This window comes from Drechmeria coniospora, chromosome 02, assembly GCF_001625195.1.
Source record: "Drechmeria coniospora strain ARSEF 6962 chromosome 02, whole genome shotgun sequence".
In the NCBI taxonomy this organism is placed as follows: domain Eukaryota; kingdom Fungi; phylum Ascomycota; class Sordariomycetes; order Hypocreales; family Ophiocordycipitaceae; genus Drechmeria; species Drechmeria coniospora.
In genome coordinates, this window is record NC_054390.1 from 6,313,714 (window position 1) to 6,337,884 (window position 24,171).

A 24,171-nucleotide genomic window follows, 5' to 3' on the forward strand; every position below is an offset into this window, starting at 1 on the left:
TGTGCAAATTGGAGGGCACGGCTGCTGCCTGACATCCTCCTTGAGGAGACGTTGAATCAACCGCAGATAAATCTATGACATGGGAGTGTCTTGCGCATGTGTGTATATAATGACTAGGCAAAATGGAAGTGGAAAAATGGAAGTTCTACGAGAATTACGGAGGACCAAAGTTTGGAAAGCGCTATTTACCTGTAACAGGCTCCTTCTTGTAGCTCCTTCTGCCTGCCTCAACGCTTCAACAGCGGCCTGTCTCGCCATTAGGCTCGCTGTCCAGGCTACTTGGAGCCGACTGGTATCGCCGGTTGAACAGTCTCTGGTAGTTTGTCAGTCGCCCTTGGCAGCCTCGCCGATGCGTTCGTTGATCACAAGGTCTCGTCATTTGCGACACCATGATTGGGCCTTCTTGGAAAAGATCGAGATCGAGCCGCCGGTCGAGTTGCGGTTCGGCATCTCGTCATGCAAACCACTCGGTCCCAATAGATGGGAACTGTTCGGACATGCTTCTTCCGATTGCCTTCATTCAACGTGGAGAACTTGGCATGACGCACGTGCGAGCGCGCTTCTCTTTTTTTTTTGTCTGCGTAATCTTCCAATGATGCCCAGTCCGACCATCCATGCCGCCAGGGCGACTCTGCCAGACTACAGCCTCGCCGCCGCGCAAAGACAGTGGTGATCCGTCCCTTAGCTGACTCGAGGGCCACCATCAGGCTCAGGCATCTGGCTCGCGTACGCTCAGGTCTCGTCTATCTTGTCGACCTCTGCCCGTGCCTCCTCCCATTGTAGCTTGCTCTTCTTGGCCCATTCGATCTGGCTCTTCGCGTACGCAAGCTGTTTGTGCATCGTCAGTGTCGCCCTTGGTCTGGTCGTCGTCTTGGGGTGAAAAGACTCATGCAAACGTACCATGTACCGTCTCAGGTCATCTTCCTTGTCCTTTTGGAACCTCTTCATGTCCTCGAGGACGCTGGCGCTCGCCTCCTTCACATCCCGCTCAGAAACCACCTGGGCTTGTTCCAGCTGGCCAATTGACTCCCTCGTCTTGCCAATCGTGTCTCTCCGTGTTCGCTCGGGGTCGACATCGACGACCCCCTGCACGGCATGGCGGATCGGACCAAAGATTTTATTCGTAATCGAATTTCCGCTCGGCATCTTCCGGTGCGAGACACGCTCGCTCCTCTCGGGCAAGCCCTGACTCGCCGACGGAGGCGGCGAAGGGAAATCGCCGTGCGTCGGGGGAAAGTCGGAGTCGATCGACTCCGTGTCCTCTTGGCCTCCCTCGCGCCGGTGCTGCGTCGGCGGCTCCTTAAGACTCGTCGACCGCTTCGGCGGCGGGGAGACCTGCTGGCTGCTGGAGAGGTACTGCTCGATCCGTTTCGCCTCGGCTTCGCTGCGCTCCAGCTGGTCGAGGAGGGCTCGCTTCTTGCTGAGCTCGTGCGACGTCAGCTCCTGCTGCACGCGCTTGAGGACCCTGTACCGCAGCACGCTCCTGACGACACCGGCGAACTGGGCATTCTCTCGCATCGGTTCGGCGAAGCTGGCGCCCAGGGAGCCCGACAGCTCCTCGGTCGCAATGTAGGACAGGTCGGCTGCTTGGCCGATCCTCTCGATGGCCGGGCCGAGCGATGGCGCCTGCTCCGACAGGGCAAAGGCATTGTATCGAGAGCCCAGTTCGCACAGATCGGCGGCCAACGCCGACAGGTGGCTGAGCGTTCGACGGTTGACCTTTTCCATGGGGCCCGTCAGAAGCTGTTCCAGTTCCTTGATCGAGGCCTCGTAGGCGACAAAGTACGGGTCAAGATCCACCTCGCTCTGCTCTCCCGTCGGAGGCGGGGCGCGGCCGATGAAGTGGCTGCTCGGCTGGGCGGCCGGGTGGTGGCCGTCGACGGCCGTCGTCTTGAGCTTCGCCGAGCTTGCAGGCACGGGAAGAAAGCTGTGGGCCACCGTCGGATTGGCAGTGTCCTCGGGGGGCGCCTTGAGCACCGACTTGGGGATGGATGCCACGGGATGCGAATGCAACACCTCGCTCTATCACAGGGTCAGCCCTACCCATCCGGACATGATGACGACCAAGGCATGAGGACATACCCAGCTCGCGTTGGGGTCGAGAAACCTCCACCACACGCCGTCGTTCCTCACCGTCTCCATCCGTCGGCATCGGTTCAAGAAGACGGCCAGCATGCGCTTTCGCAAGTCGATGATCTGCTGGTCTTGCTTGGCACTCGTCGGTTTGGCTGCGTAGTCCGCCATCGTGTGCTTCTCCGGGATCGGGGGGATGATGAGGGTAGGATGCAGGCGTGTGAGAGCCTCTCTGAGCGATGCAAACTCCGAGTACCGGCGTCGCACTTCGAGATCCTGCAGCCACCCGCCGTCAGCCGAGGGTCGTGCTCTCCCGGGAACCGGGTGGGGGAAAATAGCTCACGCCAGTTCGAATGGTGTAAACGATGTACCGTCCGCCGCTCTCGAGACTCTTGCCAGCATCGGTGATCATGATGGGTATGTCCGGGTGCTCGTAGAGAATTTGCTCGATGCGGCTGTTGTACCGTCCCGGTTTCCTCCTCGACGCAGCGTCGTCGGCCTGAACTACCTCGCGATCAACACCGCCGGTCGGTGCGCCGCGGCCGAAGACGGGCTGATCATCTTCGCTGCCCGAAGTCGGGGTTTGGGAGGCATCATAAGGCCGGTCTGCCACCGGTCCGTCAGCGCCAACGAAGCGAGGGAGGCCAGGAGGGAAAAGGAGTGCGTGGTGCCTCCGGGCCGGAGCCGTACGTACAGTCGTGCGAGGTGGGCGAAATCGGGTTGGTCGACGGCGACGTGACGGAATCGCGGCGATCGAAGCTGGTCCCGTATGGGTTGTTGTCCTCGTCATTCCACATCGTGACCGATTCATGGACCGTTCCCGACGAGGAAAGAAGCAGGCTGGCGAGGAGGACGTATGATGCTGCACGTGGTGACGTCCGTGATGTCGCTCCCTGGTGGGAGTGGCGCAGCCGCCAGGTTCGATGCGAGGTTGGGGAAGATGGGTGATGGATGCCCTTTGGGGCTCTTGGCCCTTCTCCGACGATCGAGATGTGGGATGGCGAAAGGTGCAGATACGGTGGAGGAAAAAATAAACGGACGGGCTGCTTGTGTTGATGTGTCGTCAACTCTTGTCTGCTGTAGCTCTGCTGGTTGGCCAATGTACTGGAGGCGGCGTCAAGATGTCTACCTGCGGCCTACTTTGCAGGAAGTACCTACTCTCCCGTGCAACGACTGCGGTACTTTTCAGGGTAGTACTGAGCAGGTACCGTTCATTCAATACATGTAGAGCTGATATGACGACGGTGCCGCGTGCACGGACCACATGGTCAGCTAGCAATTATTACTACTAAGTTCTCCATACGTACCTACGGTACAGTAGTGACTTAGGTGCTCACTACTCCGTACTGCATGCACATCTGCGTACTAGGTAGGCACTGAAGTACTTGCTTCGAAGTACTAGGTAGGCACCCATCATCAATAATACTTCCTAGTACGGACTACTCCAAAGCTTACATGCCACGCTTAGGAGCCGTACTATTCCTACTCCGTACATTTATTCCTTGATGACGCGGTTCCGAAATCACACAAAAATCCGCACATGATGGTTGGCATTCAGCGGGTCGCATCCATGATTTTCGCCATCAAGTCTTGGGGACCTGGATTGCGGCCGACATAGTCACATTCAAGCAACAGGGTTCCTGGCCGATAGCCGAAAGTGCTTCCTTTATATTTGTAACAGAATGGAAAGCACCCCGAACATGGACCCACGGCAGTCCCCAAGGCGTCCGCCCCAAATGGCAGAATGGCTGTTGGCAGAGACGAGAGCTATCGATCTGCCTCCGCCATGGCGGGCATGATCTATGCTCCCAGTTGAAAAGCAAGCAAACGATCGAAAGACCTTTGCATCAACGCCTTCTCTCAGTGCCTATCGACGGCATTGCCTGCCTCAGGCACCATCCTGGAGCCAACGGAGATGGAACCATTTTGAAGCGGCCTGCCTAGCCCAAGTGATGATTCTGACGGGATCCAATGACAACCATACGGCTGGGTGGCACTCAACGCGCCCTCGACATCTGACTCTGCCACGCCCATGTCAGTGTTGATCTGCTTCGTCGCTTAGTCCCACCTTTGTCAGTGGCGTCGTACCTGATTGTTGCAGGAGGTTGGAGGGATGGTCAGACATTTGGAAATCGTCACTGTGAACCGTTGCGACGTTCGTTTGCAGAGATTGGATATCGTCTCCATCTTCAGCATCGCCACGCAGATCTGCGGCCGGCAGTTGGAGAATTGGCTCTTCCGGACTCTCGCATTCTTCAACGCTGGGCGCCACATCCTCTCGCTTTGGAGAAGCCGAAGCTTCGAGAGCAGCTGACGGTCCGTCCTCGGTTGCCACGAGCCCTGAATGACGAGGCGTCCCTGCGGCTGTCGAGCTGGCAATTGTCGAGGCTGTGCCCGGCGGCAGTCGTAACGCTTGGCTCATTCGTTGAATCCAGCTTGGCTGTCTCCGACACCGGGTGCTCTCTGAGCGAAGACTCGGAGAGGACGATCTGCCGCGGTTGGGTGGTTTCGAACCTCGGTGCCCCTTGTGACGAAGAGGTGAGGAAATCGGCAGGATCGCATGCGTGGTCGCTGGCAATCTCTCGGCATGGAATGGCGGCTCCCTGTTGAGCTCGGTGATGTGTGGTAGGGCTCTCGGACGATCCGCCGCATCCAAACCGACGACGGCTGGCGGGTACACCACCGCGGCTGGGTAGCCAAACCGCCACTGGGCAGCAGGAAGCGGTGCCATGGCGGTGTTTTCTCCCCCGTATCGACCCTGCCCAGGCCTTGTCATTCTCCCCCCCGCCCGCCGTCTTGACCGTCTTGATGTGCGATCTCGGCAAGCGACCCTGGCCCGACCCAAGTAGTATAAGCAGGCCAAAAACAGCAGCAAGCAGACGACGACTGTGCCGAAAATGATACCGAACCTCTCGGCCCAGGCGAGACAGTACCACCCAAAGCAGTGTGCAAGCGCACGGCTCAGAAGTTCTCCCTTCAGAAGTTCTTCCTTCAGGGCCCTGGCCCCCATCATCATCTCTCTAGTCACTCGGTTAGTACAGTTGATGCGGGTGGTAGATGGATAGGCATACCGGTCTCTTCAAGTCGACTAGTCTGGGAGAGACAAAAGATTGCATATCTTGGATCCGGCGATGGGGCTCTGAACCTGAGTTGAGTCTAGGCGTGGGCAACGATTGTGTTCACCCGCAGCGATGAGATTGTACGTTTTTTGGTTGAGTAACTGGCCACTCCACTCTGGCCGGCTGGCTGGCAGACTGAAAAACGCAATGAGTGACAGATGATCATGTAAGTAGAGAACAGGGACCACGTGAATAGATTGACTCGAGGCACTGACTGGGCTGATAGACTGATTGATCGCCATAGGGTACCTACATACCTACCTACCTAGGTACCTACTCACCTACCTACCTACTCACCTACCTTCCTGTCTACTTTGATAATACGGTAGTAGTATGATGCAGATATTCGGATCGCCTGGCCATTCTAGATCAATGGGTAGCGCTCAGAGAAATTCGCCCTTGTACAGTACCATGTCATCCATGCCGTAGCCAGAATGATCAGTCCGCCTAACGAACACGCGATCTCCGTCCCAACCTGGAATCAAGGGTAAATCCATGACCTCCATGAATGGAAACATCATTCCAAACATAGAAAGAGATATAAAAATGGCGCAGAGTAATGCCTGCTGTGGATTGACTAGATTTCGTACTGCTGTAAAGTCGAATAGTTGGCTCTACCATACACAATAGTGTAAGAAGGATAGCCTGTTGCCGTTGAAGCTTGACTGGGGAGGTTCAATGATTGCACCGGTTCGTCAGTTGGGCGGATCAGCAAGCCCAGACCATTGGGCGTGATCAAGTTAATATTGAGTAATAATTGCAGTACTCCTCCGTACTCCGTACAGTATTGATACAGACTATTATAGTACATGTACAGTCCGGAGTACAATAATTGCACATGTACAAGTACGGTACGGAGTACTAAGGCACTTGCATATGCAAGTACTTGCAGCAGGCGTACGGACTACGGTAGGTATTCCTATTGGTGCCTGCAGTGTTCTGTACCCCGTACAAGTAATCATACTGTACGGAGTACGGAGTACTGTACTCTGTAATTATGTGTATTTAAGTATATTAATACTCCTACTTTTCCAATACTGGTACGGAGCCAAGTACTAAGCTTGCAAAGTGGTACGGGGACATCAGTACCCCGTACGTACCAAGTACCTGTACATGTGCGCCGTACTCGTAGTGTAATCCTCCATACTTTTCCAGTGCACTATTACCGAGTAATTACACGTAATTAAATGGTCCATGTGCTGCAACGGCTAGATTATTCCCTGCCGTAAAGCAGACCATCTTCTTCAACCATTCATCCAACCAACCACTCCACACCCTTCGTCGTTGCCCCCTCGCGGCCATGATCCCCTAAGCGAATTCCATCCGATGAAATCATCCTCGAGCCGTCGCGAGATGCAACAGTAGCTTTCCTGAGACGCCACTTCCGTCGGTTCCTCGTCGTCCTTTCGCAGCCTCCTGCCATCGCATTTCGACGCCTCGCCAGCCAGCAAGCATGGCGACTCTCGCAAACGCAATGGCGAACGGGGCCTTGAATGGCGACATGGCCGCCGTTCCCGTCACCATTCGCTTCTCGGATATACCCTCTGCCATCGATATCCCCGTTCAAGGCGACCAGGAGGACGAAGCGGTCGAGATCGACCTCGAAGTCCTTCTCGACGACCCTACCGAGCTCTGCACCCTCTTCGAAAACGAGCACGCCGCCAAGACGTACTGGATGACGGTTGCCCTCGCGTACGCGAAGCAAAAGAAGATTGATCACGCCATCGAGATGCTCCTCCGCGGCAGCAGCTCCATCAGCCACGGCAGCAATCCGCGTGACAAGGTGAGCATAATTTGCTGTCTCTGCTGGATGTACTTGTGGAAAAGTCGCGAGGCGCCTCGTGTTTCCCCGGACGGCGTGACCAAGGAGCATTACCTGCAGATGGCGACGTCGTCCCTCAACGATGCCGCCCGCCTCAACCCTTCCTTCCCGCCCACCTTCCTCGCCCGAGGCGTCCTCCTTCTCCTGAAAGCTTCCCTGCAAGCACCGGCCAAGACGGCGGGCGGCATCGGAACCGAAAAGCACGAACTTCTCAAGACGGCCGTCAAGTCTTTCGACGATGCGCTGCGGGTCTCGCAAGGCAAGAACATGCTTGCCCTCATGGGCAAGGCCCGCGCATTCTTCTCCATGCACAAATATCCGGATGCCTTGACGACGTACCAAGATGTTCTGCAGAAGATGCCAAGCCTGGTGGACCCCGATCCCAGAATCGGCATCGGCTGCTGCTTCTGGCAGCTGGGATTCAAGGAGGACGCAAAGGTGGCCTGGGAGAGATCCCTCGAGATCAGCCCCGACTCGGCCGTCGCCAACATCCTCGTCGGCTTGTTCTACCTCGACGCCAGTGGTCACGTCTCCGTCAACAGCGAAGACTTTCTCAAGCTGTACAAGAAGGCCATGACCGAGTACACGCAAAGGTCCTTCAAGCTCGACAAGGACCTTCCCCTGACCTGCTCTACCTTTTCGAGCTACTTCCTTTCCCGCAAGTCGTGGGAGAACTCGGAGAAGCTGGCGCACAAAGCGATCCAGTTCACCGACGTCAACGCCATCGCCAGCGACGGCTGGTATCTGCTCGCCCGTCAGGCTCACTACGCCGGCGAAACCGAAAAAGCCAGCGATTATTACCGCCGAGCCGACGACGCCCGTGGAGGAACCGACACGGGCTACCTGCCCGCCAAATTTGGCGTCGCCCAGCTTTCGGTTCTCAAAAACGACCTGGGCGAGGCGAAACTGCGTCTGGAGAAGATGATTCAGCAGTCGAAGAACTACGAGGCCATGATCCTTCTCGGCACCCTCTACGCCGAGGAGACATTTGCGAGCCAGCGGAGCGACGTCAAGGAAGACAAGTCTTCCGAGTCGAAAAAGGCCATCGCTCTGCTGGAAGGGGTCCGAAATGCGTGGAAGGATCCCAAAAAAGTCGTCTCTCCCGACTCGTCGGTCCTGCTGAATCTCGCTCGTCTCTACGAGGCCGATCAGCCGGTCAAGGCGCTGCAATGCTTGCAGCACGTCGAACAGCTCGAGCTCGACCAGATCCCCGCCTCGGAGCGGCCCGAGGACGCTTCCGAGGATCCCGAGGCGCAGGCGGCCTTGAGGAAGCTGCTTCCGCCCCAGCTCCTCAACAACATCGGCTGCTTCCACTACCAAGCCGAGAGGCACGAGCTGGCGAGCGACATGTTCGAGGCGGCGTTGGGCGCGTGCATGAGGGTCGGCGAGAAGGATCCCGAGATGGACACGGACGCGCTCGTCTCGACCATCAGCTTCAACCTCGGCAGGAGCTACGAGTCCCGAGGCTTGACCGACAAGGCGGTGGAAGTGTACGAAGGCCTGCTGGCTCGTCACGACGATTACACGGATGCCCGCACGAGGCTTGCCTACATCAAGCTGAGGAAAAACCCGAACAAGGAGGGCCCGGATGCCGTGGCCAGGCTGTACCAGGACAACCCCGGCGACTTGGAAGTCCGCGCGCTCTACGGCTGGTATCTCAGCAAGGTCCACTCGAGGAAGTGGCACGCCAACATTGCCGAGGATCAGGAGTTCCGCCACTACAAGCACACGCTGCAGAACCACGACAAGCACGACAGGTATGCGCTCGTCGGCATGGGGAACCTGTACCTGATGCAGGCGCGGGAGATGCGGCGCGAGACGGCGCAGGAGAAGCAGAAGAAGAGCGCCATCTACTGCAAGGCCGTCGAGTTCTTCGAGAAGGCCCTGTCCCTCGACCCCAAAAACGCCTACGCCGCGCAGGGCGTCGCCATCGCCCTCGTCGAGGACCGCAAGGATTACAAGTCGGCCTTGCCCATCTTCAACCAGATCCGGGAGACGGTCAAGGACGCCCACATTTACGTCAACTTGGGTCACATGTACTCCGAGCTGAAGCAGTTCTCCAAGGCCATAGAGCACTACGAGGCGGCCCTCGCCAAGGAGGGCAAGTCGAACGACCCTACCATCCTGTCCTGCCTCGGCCGAACGTGGCTGAACAAGGGGCGCGTGGATCGAGACGTCGACTCGTGCGGCAAGGCCCTCGAGTGCGCCGAAAAGGTAAGCAACCCACGCATCCGCCGGCAACCTGCCCCTGGCTGACGCCGCGACCAAGGCACTGGAGGCGGCCCCCGAGCAGGTCCACTACAAGTTCAACATGGCCTTTGTCCAGATTCAGCTCGTCACGACGATCCAGGCCTTGCCCGAGAACAGGCGAACGTTGGATCAGCTCGAGAAGGCGGCGGAAGGTCTCGAGGCTGCCATCAAATCCCTCGACAACATCGCCACCCTCCCCCAGACGCCGTACCCCAAGCACGACGTGGAGCAGCGCGCCAACATGGCCCGCAACACGCTCCGGAAGCAGCTCGAGAGAGCCATCGGCAAGCAGCGAGAATGGGAGGAGATGAACAAGGAGAAGATCCAGGCGGCCCAGCTGCAGCGGGAAGCGGACATTAAGCGTCGCGAGGCGGAGCGCGAGGCCGTTCTGGCCGTGGAGCGGGAGCGGCAGGAGAAGATCAAGAAGGAGCGGGAGACGATGGCGGCTCGCGATCGGATACTCACCGAGCAGCGGCAGGAGGAGGATCGTTCTCGCCGGGAAGCCGAGATGACGACGGACGAGGAGACGGGACAAAAGGTGAAGCGCAAGCGCAAGCCGAAGAAGGCGGACGAGCGGAAGAAGCAGAGGAAGGGTGGACGAGACGAGGACGAGGACGAGTCTCTAGAGGAATCACACGTCAAGAAGAGGCGGCGTCTCACGAAGAAGGAATCGTCCAAGTTCAAGTCGGATGAGATTGTCGTCGACAGCGACGACGAAGACGACGACAACACCCTTGACCAAGTCGAAAGGAGATTGGAGAGGAACGGGTCTCCTCTCTCGGAAGCCGACGACGACGCCAGCGCCGCCGACAAAATGGATGTCGACGACGAGGATCGGCAGAGCGACCGAGGCAGCGAGGAGGCAGGGGAGGAGGAGGAGGAGGAGGAGGCGGCGGCGGCGGTGGAGGAGGATGATGACGACGACGATGCCGAGAGCGCCCATCGGCAGCAGCACAAGAGGACGCGGAGGGGGCGAGTGCTCGAGAGCGACGACGAAGAGGACGACGACGCCGAGCCCGCCACGGTCAAGAGCCCTCTCGACGAGCAAGAGGCCAGCCCTACGGCGACGGCGGACGAAGACGTGCCAGATGCCGGCGGTGACGAGAATGACGACGAGAATTCGGATGCCTCTGGAAGCTAGAGTTTTGGAGCAGGCTGCATACCTCCATGGAGTTACGTTCACCGGGTACAACGGCTTCGGCGAGGAGGGAAGTGAGCACAAGGCAGGTTCGGCAGAAGGCGGGTTCGGCAGAAGGCGGGTTCGGCAGAGACTATGCATTTTTTCGCCTTGGGAGGCCGCCGCCCAACGTGGAAACGTGAAGTTGCCGGGGAGAGCTAGCACGACCGGGTGGCCTCCCTTGATTCTTTTATTCATACGAGTATCCTACTTTTCGAGTACTTGATTCGCCTCAGGGTGCCATGATCCAGCCCGAGCGTGTTCATCGGCTTGCGGCCCGGTCATTGTTGCCCGCTCTCACCACCCCAAATCCCCTCATGCAAGCACTGCTCATCGACCTGCTGCTCGTCGATGCTGCATGCGAAGCAAGTACGCTCGCACGGCAGAGAACGGCAGCGGCGGTGTCTCCGGCGTGTCGTGAGTATCAGCACACATACCAAGCGGTTGACAGGCGACAAGGTTCGGGTGACTAGTCTGCCAAACAGCCGGGCATGGCATTAAAAGGCAAAGACCTGATCCTCGAGCTTGCTGACGGGGCGAGCCTTCTTGTAGCCCAGGCTCTCGGTGGCCTTTTTCAGGCCGCTGATCATGGGAGGGGGGCCGCAGAGGAGGATCTTGACGTCGTCGGCAGGCTTGGGAAGCCATTTCTGGTATCGGGTCAGCAGCCGTTCCGTCGGAGGGGCAGTCGATCAAGGGTCCATTCTCACGGTAATCATGTCGGCCGTCACATAGCCGACGCCGCCGGTCCAGCCCTCCGGGGGATTGTCCAAGACGTAGTGAACGCGGATGCCGCTGTCCTCGGCGGATAGCGCGTCGAGGTCTTCCTTGAGCAGAATGTCCTGAGGCGAGACGTTGGCAAAGATGAGGTCGACTTCGGTCCTGTCGCCATCGGCACGGCCGCGGATGATGGCGCGGATGATCTGGAGCATGGGCGTGATGCCGGTGCCGCCTGCGATCATGCCGAAGCGGCGGACCATGTTGGGCTTGTAGACGAAGGCACCCTTGGGACCGCGGACTCGGATGGTCTGGTTCAGCATGAGAGAAGCCATGAACTTGGAGATGTTGCCTTGGGGGTACGACTTGATGAGGAGATCGAAGTGGCCAGGCTCGTGGTCGCCGGAGATGGGCGTGTACGAGCGGACGATTTCCTTTGTGCTGCCGTCGGGTTGGGGGAGGGGAGCGCCGATGGAGATGTGCTGGCCGATGGGGAGGCCGAGGATGGAGCGGGAGGAGGGCAGCTTGAATCGGTAACTGCGTCTCGCGTTAGCATCGAGCACGCTCGCGGCGAGCCGGCGGGCGACTGACATGGCGACATTGTGGGAGATGACGGTCTTCTCCTCGAGCTCAAACTCCTGGAAGACGTCGGGCTTGAGAACCTTTTTGATCTCTGGCGAGCGACACGTCAGTCAAGGCGGGACGGGCCCGGGGGGGGGGGGGGGGGGGGGGGGAGGCTTGGACGCAGGTGCACTCACGGAAGTTCCAGAAGTTGTAGGCGCCCATGACGAGGGCGAGGATGACGGAGTAGGCGACCCATTCCCTCTTCACGATGAGGGTGCCGACGACGAGCAGGGAAGCGGGGACGTAGACATAGTCGACGTAGTGGCGCGCGATCCACGAGTCCTGCGAGGTGCTGGCCATGATGGGTGCCGGGGGGTGTCTGCTGCAGTTGAACGGTCAAAGGCACGGACGAGAAAGGTTCGTTGGTGAATGCTGGCAGCGACCAATTGTTGACGATGGTCTGTCGGTACCTGAACCGGAGGTTATCAGGCCCGTCAAATTTTACAGGTGGGACCCGAGTGGTGGAGATGCATTGGCAGCCATTATTACTGCGCGGGTCCTATTACTCTGTAGAGTATGGCATTGTCCTTGTACTTGGACTCTGCACTACAGTACAGCTACGGGGTACAAGATTGATAAGTACAACTACATACCTAGCACATGTGGTTGTGCTTGTACAGTGATACAGTATTAGTACTTACAGTGCAAGTGCACCTTGGCCGGCCTACTTGTAGTTCACGTGCTACAGTTATTACAGCAAGCAAATACTCCGTACTAACACGTACCTAAGTACTTAATTACAGTACTTAAGTACGGAGTACAAGTACTCCGTACAGCATTCGAGTTAGTCCCAGGGGGGAAGATGCTGCCAGCATTCCCAGTCCGTAGCTACCCTAGAGTCTTGTCACGGAACAACCGTCGTTGGATAGGGAACCTCTCCATGATTAGTTCTCTTGGAAGCCGATTTGTTTATGATTAGTTCTCTTGGAAGCCGATTTGTTTGTTTTATGATGACATTGCCTCTATCTGTATCATGAAAATGCATGGGGAATACTGGAAGCAAAAGCTGGTTGTGGATCATGGCCATGTTTTTGGACGCAGTTACTGCCATCGACGTGCGCCATCCATCGACCTGAACGATCCGTGAGCAGAAGGGAAATATTAGAGCGCATGATGACAAGCCCAAGGATGTGTCCACAAGGCCGTGATTCACCCGATAGGAGAGCGCGACAATGAATTAAACGCGGCGGTGCATATAATGCGAGCTCTCATGCCTGCCACGTGACATCGCAGACGAGGCGGCGAGAATACCTACCCACAACACTATCGTCATCAAAACTGATGACGTCCACTCTCCGCAGCATGCGTGGACTGTCATCGTCGCAGGACATGCGGGGAACCACCGACGGCGTCAGCCGAACGGAAGCGGCCAAAGCACGGAACGGCCATGCCCAAAAGTCAGTCACGCCTTGGCAACGTAAACTCGGATGCCTCCGAATGTCTGCCTCGAAGCACACCCACAAGGTGCTCGATCCACGAGACACGTGATCCGCGCAAACCCCGTATACGCACAAGGAAGATGCCCGCTGGGAGACTCTAGGGAGATGGACGTCTTGCGGTTGGCTGGAGCCGGCGTGCTCAGTTGACCGTGCACTACGGGAATTCATCAAGGTCGTCGCCACCGAGGAGGCGTCGCTCATGGCACCGCTACCGAGGCATGTCAAATAAATGGTACCAGCTCCAACGGTGGATGGGTGCGGAGTGAGAGGGAATCGCTCCGAATGGCACATGGGACTATCCGTGGTCCCGGCAACTACCGCGGGACGATTCGTACTAGGTGTATGGCAGTGCAAGTACGGGTACAGTATGGCAGTGCGAGTACGGGTACAATATGGCTGTGCAGGTACGGGTACAGTATGGCTGTGCAGGTACGGGTACGGTTCATGCAGTTGCCCGCTGGTATGGGCAGGGCCGTACTCCCATCAATACGGAGTACAAGGAATATTAATAGCACAAGTATCAATACGGAGTACAGTACTTGCAATCACGGCATATTCATGTATCCGTACATGCAGTTGGTGCAGGTTAGGATGAGCAGCGGCCGTACTCCCCATTTCTGCAAGGAATGGCACCCATAATGTTATTAATATGTATGTACTCCGTACTCCGTACTTGTACTTATATGCAGTTGTTGTACGTCGGGATGAGTGGCGGCCGTACTTCGTACTCTCCATTTCTACAAGGAATAGTACAAATACTTGCGAATCTGGTACGAGGCATCCGTACATGCCGTTGTCGTTGGCCGCCCTGGTGTACATTTCACAGTACCAGTAGTCGTACACCAACAGCAATAGTTGTGCTGGGTTGGCCACCACGAATGTCGACTTGTCTGCCAGGTGACCCCTCACCTGACCTGCTGGAGGAAATTAGCACGCCTACAAAGGGCACGTTATCGGCGTGGTCGCATTGTCCCCGCGACCGACAAGGGGTCAAGTGCCAAGGCACCTCCCAAGTTTATCCGGTTTGACGTTTGCTGTGCTCCATTGTTGTCCTTCGGCCCGGCTTCGTCATTCGAGCCTACTCGTCGATCGCGCAGGAGAGTTTAGGCTAACGGATTTAGCCACCACAGTGGACAATCTCCCCGGCTCCGTTGATGTCACCGCCCCCCCCCACCCCTCCGTAGCCGCGCCCCCCTGCCGCTCCCCCTGTCCACCGTGCCCCCTCTTCCCCGCGATGCAGTCAGTACCTGTACTTACAGTACGCCCACGAGTGCTACGGTGCAGGTGTACTTGGGTCCACGTAAATGTACTCCGTACTCCGTACTGTATTATTATTACTTATCTGCACTCGTGGTGGGTGGGAACCGTTACGGGGCGTCTCCCGTCATGATCCGATGCCGTATTACGTCGCCACGGACGTCGTTTCCGAATGCAAAACCGCATTGTCCTTCCGCCATGGCCCATGGTCGATGCCCCCCTCGTGTCCCATTCCTCTCCCGTTAAGCTCTTGTCGTTCGCGACGTGCCTCTTCCGTCGCGGCTCTCTGCGGAAGTGGGTGCCCCCGTGGCAGGTTCGGTCAAGGTCGCAGCTCGCCACGAGATGGCGAGGAAAATGTAAAAACGACACCAGCGTCCGTTGGCTCCTGTCCGCAGCAGGTTGGCAGGTTCCTAGCAGCGTGCTAGGAGCGCCATGCTAGCCTGTTACGGCGCGAGTACCACCTGAGCGCCGGCGGGTAGGTACCCGGTAGGGAGCAGCAGGGAGCACGCACGTAGGTGGCAGCCGACTGCTCGTCGCTGCACCTCTAGCGCCTGGTAGGTACGCGGGACGCCAAGCGAGGTGCTGGTTTCGCCGTCATCGTCCTGGGCGGTGGTGGGAAGGGTCCGAGCTGCATCCTCCCCTCCCACCTCCGTGGCCCTCTCGGCCATGCTCGCATCCTCCCATCATCTCGCATCCTCCCATCGTGCCGTCGTCCTTCCGCCGCCTGCCCGGATCTGTTGGCCCGCTGGAACGCAGTCCCCCTTCCTGCCGCCGCGGAGAGCCAGGTGATCGTCGATGCCCGCCGTCCCTGTTCGCGGGCGGATGAATGCATCGCCCCCCTTCTCCGCCCTCTCCATTGTCCTCCCTCCCGAATCCCTTCCCGCACGCTCACGATAAGCGATAATTACCCCCCTCGCCGTTCCCGATCAGAGGACGCACGGCTAGCGGCCTCGTTGCGGCGCCGCGCCATTCGCCATCCCTCCGTTTCGATATTCGACGGGATCTCGTTTTGTTTCAGCACCACCGGTGAACGCTAGCATCTGCACGGTAAGCCCTGGGCTGGGCGCGCGGCAGGGTCAGCTTCCGTCCTGCCTGCTCGTACCCGTCGTCCGAGTGCCTGCCTGCTCCCCTCGACGAGCACGGCTGCGTCGTCGAGCTGCCGTTCGGTGGCCGCGCTCCGGCCTCGCCAGTCTTCCGTTCGTATCCCCCTCCCCGCCGAGCACCGTTGGCAACCCATGAGGAATTCCTCAGGTCCGTCTCCAGAGTGACGGTTGCAGAGGTCTCAGATACGGACGTCGAATTTTGGCCGCTTCTGCTCGACAATCGCCCACACGCACCGACGGTGGCTGAGACATCGGCGTCAAAGGCGCTGCTCTGCACGGCGGCCGTCGAAGCACCCTTTTTCGTAACATCCCATCCCCGGCCACGGCAATAGTCCTCCTTTCCCGTCGTCGTCGTCGTCGTCGTCGTCATCGTCAATCGTCAATCGTCGCCATGCTCTCGCCTCTCTAGTTTCCTCCCGTCGACCGACCTCACCTCGCCGCCGCTCCATCGACGACGATCGACACGTCGTCCGCCGAGCGTCATGAGCATCGAAAAGTGGAAGTGGAGGAGCTCCTCGAGCCTCGTCATCACCCCGTCGGCGAGCTATCAGCAGCATGAGCCGGACAAGATGCCCTCGACCAAGTCGGCCGAGAGCAAGGCCCCGCGCGGCTTCACGAGAGCCCTTCGCTCCCTGAGCGGCTCCTCGGCCGACTCGGTCGCCGGCGGCTCCCTTCGAAGCTGCTCGACCCGCAAGCTGCGCAAGTCGCCCTCCTTCTCCGGCTCCGTCATCGGACGCCTGCACTGTCGCGTCTCCAAGGATCTCGGCTCTCTCGTCCCCTCGTCCAACGTGCCCGGCTACCTCGGCGACGGGCCCCGACCCTACCGCACCATGGACCTCGTCCACCACGGCCCTCTCAAGGCCGACGTCTCCCTCCTCAAGGCCCGCTCCGAGTACCTCGTCCTGTCGGACCAGTGCCTGGTCAAGTTTGCGAGCGCCGACGCCGCCAGGGGCGCCTTCCCGCAGCTGAGCCAGCCGAACGGCGCGTGCCGAGAGCACCACCGGTACCGAGTTTCCACCGCCGACGTGCGCCTCGAGATTCCCCTGCGGTCCATCGTCGCCGCCTTTGACGAGGATTCGGCCGGCCACGGATCCGCCATCGACATCACCTGGTTCTCGCGCTGGCCGCGACTCGCCCACTGCAAAGCCCTCCTCTGCTTCTCCCTGCCCGAGGAGCGCGACGACTGGCTGCTCGCCATCCACCGCGCCTCGAGGGCGAGGCACAGGAAGAGCCCCGCCGAACCGCTCATGTCGGAGAACCTCAGGACGCGCATCAATCACATCGTTCGATCGGCCGAGGGCATCGACGCATCCCAGAGCCTCATATTTCCCGTCGCGAGGCGTGTGTCCGCACAGGCCCAGAAGGCCTCGGCCGTCGACGCGCCGCACCTCAGCACGGACCAGACCTCATTTTACATGGCCATCGGACCCTGCATGTGCCACTTCATCGAGGTCCTCAAGGCCGAGCACTCGACCCTCCCGGGAGACCTACGGGTCAAGGCCATGTCCTACGGGACCATCACGCTGGCCAAGTTCAAGGCGTCGGTGGCCTCGCACGAGCACCGGTTTGTCATGTGCTTCCGGTGCGCCCCCCCCCCCCTAACCCAAGTTTCCCTTCGTCTCTTGCGGCGCTCATGAGGACGATGGCTAACGCGTGACCTCCCAGTCCACCCTTTGGTCGCGAGACTCGTCTGGACCTGGCGAGCATTCAGTATCGGCGCATCATCGAGGCCCTCATCAAGGTGGACCGCAATCTGAAGCCCCTGTGGCCGCAGTCCCTTCAGCGCGTCATCTTCGACGTCAAGGGGCTCCCGCCACCCCTGCAGCTGACCAAGGGCAACGACCTCGGCGGCCTCGAGAGCAGCCTGCAGGCCTACTGCTCGGCTTTCCGCGTTCCTCTCCCCGAATGGAAGATCGAATGGAGCACGCCGCCGTACCCGGCATTTCGCCTGCTTCCCCCCCAAGGGTCCTCGTACTCGGCCCTGCAGCTCGTCGCCGTCTTCAGGGCGTTGCGATACAACAGCTTCTTCAAAGCCGTCTCCTTCAAGGACGTCGACATGTCGGCCCTCGTCGGCAAAAACGACCACTCCCCCTACGGAGATGGCGTCGCTTTCCGGTCGCTCAGCAGTCAGCATCCCCCCCTCTCACCTTGACGGTTCCTTGCCCCTTTGCCGTCGCTGACCCAAGACAGCCATGACGATTTCGGAAGACTATTACGCCATTCTTCTCCAGGCGCCCATCCTCGAGCAGGAGATTCACGCGTTGGTGTTCGCATCCGAGTCCATACGGAGCGTCGACGTGACCAACGTCTTTGGGCTGCAGGGAGGCAATCGCAAGCTGAGCCGGGCTCAGTGCGACCTTGATAGCCTTCGCGCCATGAGCTCGGAGATGCTGCGCCCCATCCTGATGCTATGGAGCCTGCAGATGTGTGTCTGCCAGGCCATTTCCATGTCGGGCAATCCGCTCGCACTCGGCGACGTGGACGAACTCGGTACGTCGACGTCCTCGGCCGACCGTCGCGAACCTCGCTAACGACACGCCGCAGCCAACCTTTTGACGGTGGACCATGTCCACCTCAAGAAGCTCCACCTCGCCAAATGTGCCCTGGGCGACGCGAGCCTCTCGAAGCTGTGGACAGGGCTGGCAGGCCAGGGGCGTTCGCTGGAATCCCTCGACACGTCCGACAACCAGGGCATCGTGAGGTTTGACATCATGCAAGGCACGCTGAAGAAGCTCGCGCGGCTCACGTCGCTCAACGTGGCCGGAAACACGCGCATCACCACCGACGAGTCTCTCCTCGATAGGAAGACGCTGGAAGGGTGGCATCTTCGGGACCTCGACCTGTCGGGAATCACGGTACGGAACCCCCCGCCGACCTTGGCGCGAAACACGCTTGGTGCTGACGGGACGACTAGCTGAACGACGCCACCGTCGACGACTTGGCGGCGTACCTCGCCATGGGAAATTCCCGTGACCTCCAAGTCGTGCGGCTCGACAGCTGCGGCCTCAACGGGAGGCACATAGCCCGCCTGTTCCGTGCCATGGGGCAGGCGAGACGTCTGACCATGCACCTGAACGGCAACGGCGTCGACGAAGGCATCGACGACCTGTGCGAGGCCATCTCCTGCAGCTACGGCCCCTGGGGCCTCTTTCTGCAGATGGTCGAGTTTGCCTCGGAAGCCAACTACGTCAAGCTCTGGCGGGCCTTGACGGCCAACATGGCCATCCAGTGCCTCAGCCTGGCCGGGACCTCGACGCCCGACGCGGCGAGCAGCACCGCTTGCCAGGCGGTTTCCGGCTTCTTCGAGAAGAACGACACGGTGCGCTTCCTCGACATCTCCGGCTACGATTCCAAGCTCGACGAGGGTCGACTCGGTCGAGAGTTTTCCAACGCCCTCGGCGGCATTCGTCACAACACGCGCATCGAGCATCTGCGGGTGCGAAGCCAGATGCTCAACATCAACGTCGGAGACCTCGCCGAGGCCATCTCGGGAAACACGACGCTGCACACTCTCGACTGCGAAGCAAACGACTTCAACCTGTCCAACTTTCGGCACATCATCAAGCACCTCGAGACGAACACGACGATTCGATCCTTTTCCGCCTTTTCCGACGCCGAGCTGTCCGACACGATCCGCAAGTCCGTGCGGAGCACCGGTCGAGCTTCGCCGACGCGACGATCCTCCGTCATCTCGAGGTTTCGCACCGACAGGACGCAGAACGCTCCCGCCCCGTCGCTCGTTCACAAGCTCAAGGGCGAGTGGGACGCGGCCGCGGCGGATTTGGAGCTCGTGCTGGAGAGGAACCAGCAGCTGTTCGTCCAGCTCGAGGAGGAGACGTCCAAGGACGAGTCGTTGGTCCGAATGAGGCGCAGGGACAGCGACGTCGAGACCGTCTTCTCCACGGCTTTCGGAGGCCTCGCCCATCGAGACTTGGAGCGTCGCACGGGAAAGGGCCCACACGAGTCTGCGTGTGCGCGCAAGCGAACCGACTCCATCTCGACGCACCCGTCGGCACCCGACGGCCACGGTCGAGTGACGAGGTCCTCGTCCACGGTGTCGAGCGATACGGCCACCAGCCCCTCGACCGACGGCTTCGGGGGCGCATATTCCACCGACTGAGCCGGGGAGCTCGTCACGCCGCGAGGAATGCCTTTTTTCTTCTTCATCTGTTTGAGCCATTTTGCATGCCGACATCTCATTGCGTTGCTTTCCTTTTTCTTTTTCCTGCGCCGGGAGTTGGGGATGATGGCATGGCGTTGTTGGATATGTGGGACGCATGAGATGGCTCCGATACCCTACATGTTTTGGTCTGAATGACCAGAGACTATCCGTTGGCTGTACATTTGTCAAGCATTGACTAGGTGGCAAAGCTGGAAATGCAAACGAGTTCAAAATCAAAAGCACAAATACAAACAAAGAGCACTTGATGCCATTGCAGGTGCGAAGTTTGAAATGCAACACGTATTACCAGTCAACAATGAATGGACACCTTGGTGAAGTGTTCATATAAGTACGTACAGTGCAACTACAGTAAGTACTGTACTGTGCACTACAAGTGAACATGTACAGTACAGTGCATACTAATGCTGCATTACTCCGTACTTACAGTACTTGCAGTGTCAGTATACTCCGTAGCAAGTACTTGTATACAGTACATGGTCGCATACCTACAGTAGGTACTTGCAAGTACTCCGTATTATTGCAACACGCCCCTTTCCAACAAGAGGGACAATGGGTAGCCAGGTACCGAAGAGCCCATGAATTAGGTAATCATTGACTGCTGTAGTGAGCATCGCCCAACGGCGTTTGGCAAAGTACATGTACAGTACAACTAGGTGTATGTACCTACTTACAGCACTTACGTACTTGCGCCTATGAGACTCGCAGAGTACCCTAGCTCCTCACTAAGTACAAGTACTCGCACAGCACTGTACTCCGTAGAGTGGAGGGAGATTAGGCTAGCCTCGGTCTCTGCAGTGAGGCATCCATTATTGCACCAATTGTCCTCCCATTCACATCTCTCTACAGGCTTGGACGAGGCTGGCGAGATCTTCGCCATCTACCATCTGCCATCCAACGCTCTTCCCACCCCTAATTGTACGCAAACACCTTCTGCCCGACGGCTTCTGCAATCGTTGCGCCCCACGTCGTTGGTTCATCTTCGTTGTCGGACTGCCACGTCAACCATCAAAGGGGCACACAGCCCCCATCCGAGCCAGGGAGAGTTGCCCAGGGTTTCGTGACGACATTCTGCCGCCATGTATTCCAACTCGAATGCCTTCCTGGGGCCCAACAGCCAGCGCCCAGGCGGCCAGCAGTTTGCTGCACCGCCATTCAACGGCAGCAGCATGGGTGCCGGGCAGCAGATGGGACAGCAGCAGCCGAGCCCGTTTGTGCCGCAGCCAACGGGCTTCGGTCAGCAACCACCACTCCAGCAGCAGTATACGGGCTATCCGATGCAGACGCAGCCTGGGGGGTTTGAGCAGCAGCAGCAGCAGCAGCAGCAGCCTCTGCCGCAGCAGTACACGGGACTCCCCGTTCAACCCCAGCGGCAGTCGAGCTTCCAGACGGTGGCCCCGCCGATGCCATCCATGCCGCCGCAGTTCCAAGAGCAGCCCCTTCGACAGACCGGCTTCTCACCTTCGCCGCAGCCGACCTCGGGCTTGGCGCCGCCGCCGCCTGTGCCCGTGAAGCCGCAGCCCACCGGCTTCAACGAGATGGCAGCCTCGTTCCAAACGGGAACCGCACCTCAAGGCGCGGCCGACCGGAAGAAGGGCAACATCATCCCCAACATCAGACTATCCTTCATAACCGCCCAGGATCAGTCCAAGTTCGAAACGCTCTTCAAATCAGCCGTCGGCGAGGGCTCGGCGACCATGTCCGGCGATAAAGCCCGGGATTTGCTGCTCCGCTCGCGGCTGGATGGTGATTCCCTGTCCCACATCTGGACGTTGGCCGATACGACTCGTGCCGGCCAGCTATACTTTCCCGAGTTCGCCCTCGCCATGTATCTGTGCAACCTAAAGCTGACGGGCAAGGCACTGCCCTCGGGCCTGCCGCAGAACATCAAAAATGAAGTGTCGAGCATGGTGGACATCATAAGCTTCAGCGTCGTCGAGGACAAGCCTCCGGCGGGCAACGCGTCTGGCTTTCGACCGGCCGAGCCACCTTCCAACCAGCAGCCCCTCCTCCAGTCGACCGACTCCCAGCTGCTCCAGTCCCAGATGACGGGCTTCCCAGGCCCGGCAGGATTCGCGAGCCAGCCCCAAGGCCTGCCGTCGCAGCCGACGGGCTTCCTGGCCATGCAGAACCCTCAGCCGACGGGCTACAACGGACCTCTGCCGCCGATGCCCTCGATGCCTACCGGTATCGGCCTCGGCCAGCCCGTCGCGCCGCTGAACGCCCAGCCGACCGGACGACCCAACCAGTGGGGCCTGGTCAACGCGCCGGCCACTGGGCTGCCGAACATCGATGCCCTGCAGGCCAGGATGATGCCTCAGCAAGGTCGCGAGGCCGGCACCTTTACCACCCAGGGCCTTCGGGGCAATGCCGTCATTCCGTGGGCCATCACGAAGGAGGAGAAGACGCGGTACGACGATTTGTTCCGCGCTTGGGACGGCTTTGGAAAGGGACACATCGGCGGCGATCAAGCCATCGAGATCTTTGGCCAGAGCGGCCTCGAGAAGCCCGACCTCGAGAGAGTTTGGACCTTGTCGGATAACGGAAACAAGGGCCGGCTGGACCTGGACGAATTTGCCGTCGCCATGCACTTGATCTACAGGAAGCTCAACGGCTACCCCCTCCCCAGCACGCTACCTCCCGAGCTCGTCCCGCCCTCGACTCGCAACTTCAGCCAGTCTATAGGCACGCTCAAGTCGATGCTGCACCAGGAGTCGGACCAGCGCAAGAACACGGGCGCCTCCCTCCTCCCCCAGAAGACGGGCGTCAGCTACATGAAGAACCGGTCGTTTCGGGGTGCCGCCGGTGTCGGGGGGGGCGGCCGGAAGGATGCCACCGTCTTTCGCAACGACGACGAGGATTTTGGATACAGGTCCAGCGCCCGCCGCAGGGTGGGCGACAACTCGGCGAGGTCCAACTCCCCGGCGTCGGTTGGGTCCAACGAGGACCTGACGCTGGATCAGCTTCGCAAGAAAGTCAAGGAGAAGCAGATCCTCCTGGACGCCATGGATTTCGCCGACGAGAAGAACAACGAAGAAGATGACGTTCTCGACAGGAGAGATCGCCGCGAGGCCGAAGAGCTGTACCGGCGCATCCGACGCATGCAGGGAGACATTGACGCACACCCAGACGCGGCGCTTTCCACGGGCGATTCCGACGCCGAGAGGCGGGCGTTGAAGCGTCAACTCCAAAATCTCACCGACAAGGTGCCCGATCTTGCCTCGCAGGTGCGAAAGACGGAAAAGGCCATCATGGAGGCCAGACTGGAGCTCTTTCGCCTCAAGGATGCCAAGGCTCACCCGGGCAGCGGCGCTCCCATCGTCGGCACCGGGCCCGGCGGCGCCGTGACCGAGTCCGATCGAGTCAAGGCTCGAGCCAAGGCCATGATGCAGCAGAGAACGGCGGCGCTGACGGGCAAGAAGATTGACGTCGGATCCGAGGATCTCGATGGGCCCAAACGTCTCGAGGAGGAGACGATCAAGGTGAAGCAGGAAAAGGAGACGAACGAGGGCATGGTCCGCGACGTGGAGGAGAGCGTCGGCGATTTCGCTCGCGGCCTCGAGGACAGCCTCAAGGAGGGCGGCAAGGACAGCACGAGCGAGCACGAGCGGCGACGTTGGGAAGACGGCCTCGGTGTCGAGGACGAGGTCCGAGATTTCATCTTTGATCTCCAGCGCGAGAGCCGCTCCAACCGGCTCCGCGCACGAGACCAGCGGCCGGCTCGTCCCGCCGCTCCGGCGGAGGAGGCACGACCGGAGAGGGTGGCCAGCCCTCGGCTCGAGAGTCCCGTCTCGACGTCCCGCGCCGCCACGCCCCCCGCCGGCGGCGGCTCGTACGCGTCGTACAAGACGCCAGAGGAGCGTGCCGCGTTCATCAAGCAGCAGGCCGAACAGCGAATGGCCGAACGCTTGGCCGCCCTCGGCATCAAGGCGCCGTCCAAGAGCGGCGGAGAGAGCGCGGCCCAACGGGTGGAGCGCGAAAAGAGCGAGCGAGCGGCCAAGCTTCGGCAGGCGGAGGAAGAGGACGCCCGGCGAGAGGCCGAGCGGCAGGCTCGCCTTGCCGAGGAGCAGGGCGTGCCGCCTCCCGCTCCCGCGAGCGAAACACCGCAGGCCGATGCTCGGCAGCCGCCGCCGCCGCCTGCTCGGAAGGCGGGCAAGTCTGGCGCCAAGGAATCCGAGGGCGAGCACGCCGCACGAGCGGCCGAGGAGGCTAGGCTTACGGAACAACACGAGCGTCAACTTCGCGAGACGCGAAAGATGGAGTGAGTGCCATGCCGCATGCCCTTGACTTGCCAGAGCCAAGACTAACTTGCGGTGCAGGGAAACTGCCAAGGAAGCCGAGGACGAGTTTGAACGGGAGCAGAAGGCGGCGGATGCTCGATTGAAGGCGCTCGAGGAGCAGGTGAGGCAAGGC

At 59.6% G+C, this 24,171-nt stretch overlaps 6 protein-coding genes across 6 annotated transcripts; 3 read left to right on the forward strand and 3 right to left on the reverse strand.

Moving 5' to 3' along the window:
• Nucleotides 1-732: 732 nt before the first annotated feature.
• On the reverse strand, nucleotides 733-2,870 carry DCS_04836 (sorting nexin-41; the record flags this gene model as incomplete). Its single annotated transcript, XM_040802142.1, has 5 exons — nucleotides 733-828; nucleotides 901-2,022; nucleotides 2,083-2,349; nucleotides 2,417-2,679; nucleotides 2,768-2,870. 5 exons carry the CDS (start codon nucleotides 2,868-2,870, stop codon nucleotides 733-735), a joined length of 1,851 nt encoding a protein of 616 aa, XP_040657175.1.
• Nucleotides 2,871-4,108: 1,238 nt separating this feature from the next.
• Nucleotides 4,109-4,804, reverse strand: DCS_04837 (uncharacterized protein; the record flags this gene model as incomplete). Its single annotated transcript, XM_040802143.1, has 1 exon — nucleotides 4,109-4,804. One exon carries the CDS (start codon nucleotides 4,802-4,804, stop codon nucleotides 4,109-4,111), a length of 696 nt encoding a protein of 231 aa, XP_040657176.1.
• Nucleotides 4,805-6,645: 1,841 nt separating this feature from the next.
• DCS_04838 (Tetratricopeptide-like helical) lies at nucleotides 6,646-10,405 on the forward strand (the record flags this gene model as incomplete). Its single annotated transcript, XM_040802144.1, has 2 exons — nucleotides 6,646-9,228; nucleotides 9,284-10,405. 2 exons carry the CDS (start codon nucleotides 6,646-6,648, stop codon nucleotides 10,403-10,405), a joined length of 3,705 nt encoding a protein of 1,234 aa, XP_040657177.1.
• Nucleotides 10,406-10,938: 533 nt separating this feature from the next.
• DCS_04839 (putative cytochrome-b5 reductase) lies at nucleotides 10,939-12,079 on the reverse strand (the record flags this gene model as incomplete). The annotated part of the gene is made up of 3 exons (XM_040802145.1): nucleotides 10,939-11,088; nucleotides 11,149-11,828; nucleotides 11,914-12,079. The coding sequence occupies 3 exons, from the start codon at nucleotides 12,077-12,079 to the stop codon at nucleotides 10,939-10,941; spliced, it is 996 nt and encodes a 331-aa protein (XP_040657178.1).
• A 3,981-nt stretch (nucleotides 12,080-16,060) lies between these two features.
• DCS_04840 (leucine rich repeat protein) lies at nucleotides 16,061-19,698 on the forward strand (the record flags this gene model as incomplete). Its single annotated transcript, XM_040802146.1, has 5 exons — nucleotides 16,061-17,160; nucleotides 17,244-17,704; nucleotides 17,769-18,068; nucleotides 18,123-18,433; nucleotides 18,493-19,698. 5 exons carry the CDS (start codon nucleotides 16,061-16,063, stop codon nucleotides 19,696-19,698), a joined length of 3,378 nt encoding a protein of 1,125 aa, XP_040657179.1.
• A 1,139-nt stretch (nucleotides 19,699-20,837) lies between these two features.
• DCS_04841 (Actin cytoskeleton-regulatory complex protein PAN1) lies at nucleotides 20,838-24,023 on the forward strand (the record flags this gene model as incomplete). The annotated part of the gene is made up of 1 exon (XM_040802147.1): nucleotides 20,838-24,023. The coding sequence occupies one exon, from the start codon at nucleotides 20,838-20,840 to the stop codon at nucleotides 24,021-24,023; it is 3,186 nt and encodes a 1,061-aa protein (XP_040657180.1).
• Nucleotides 24,024-24,171: the final 148 nt, after the last annotated feature.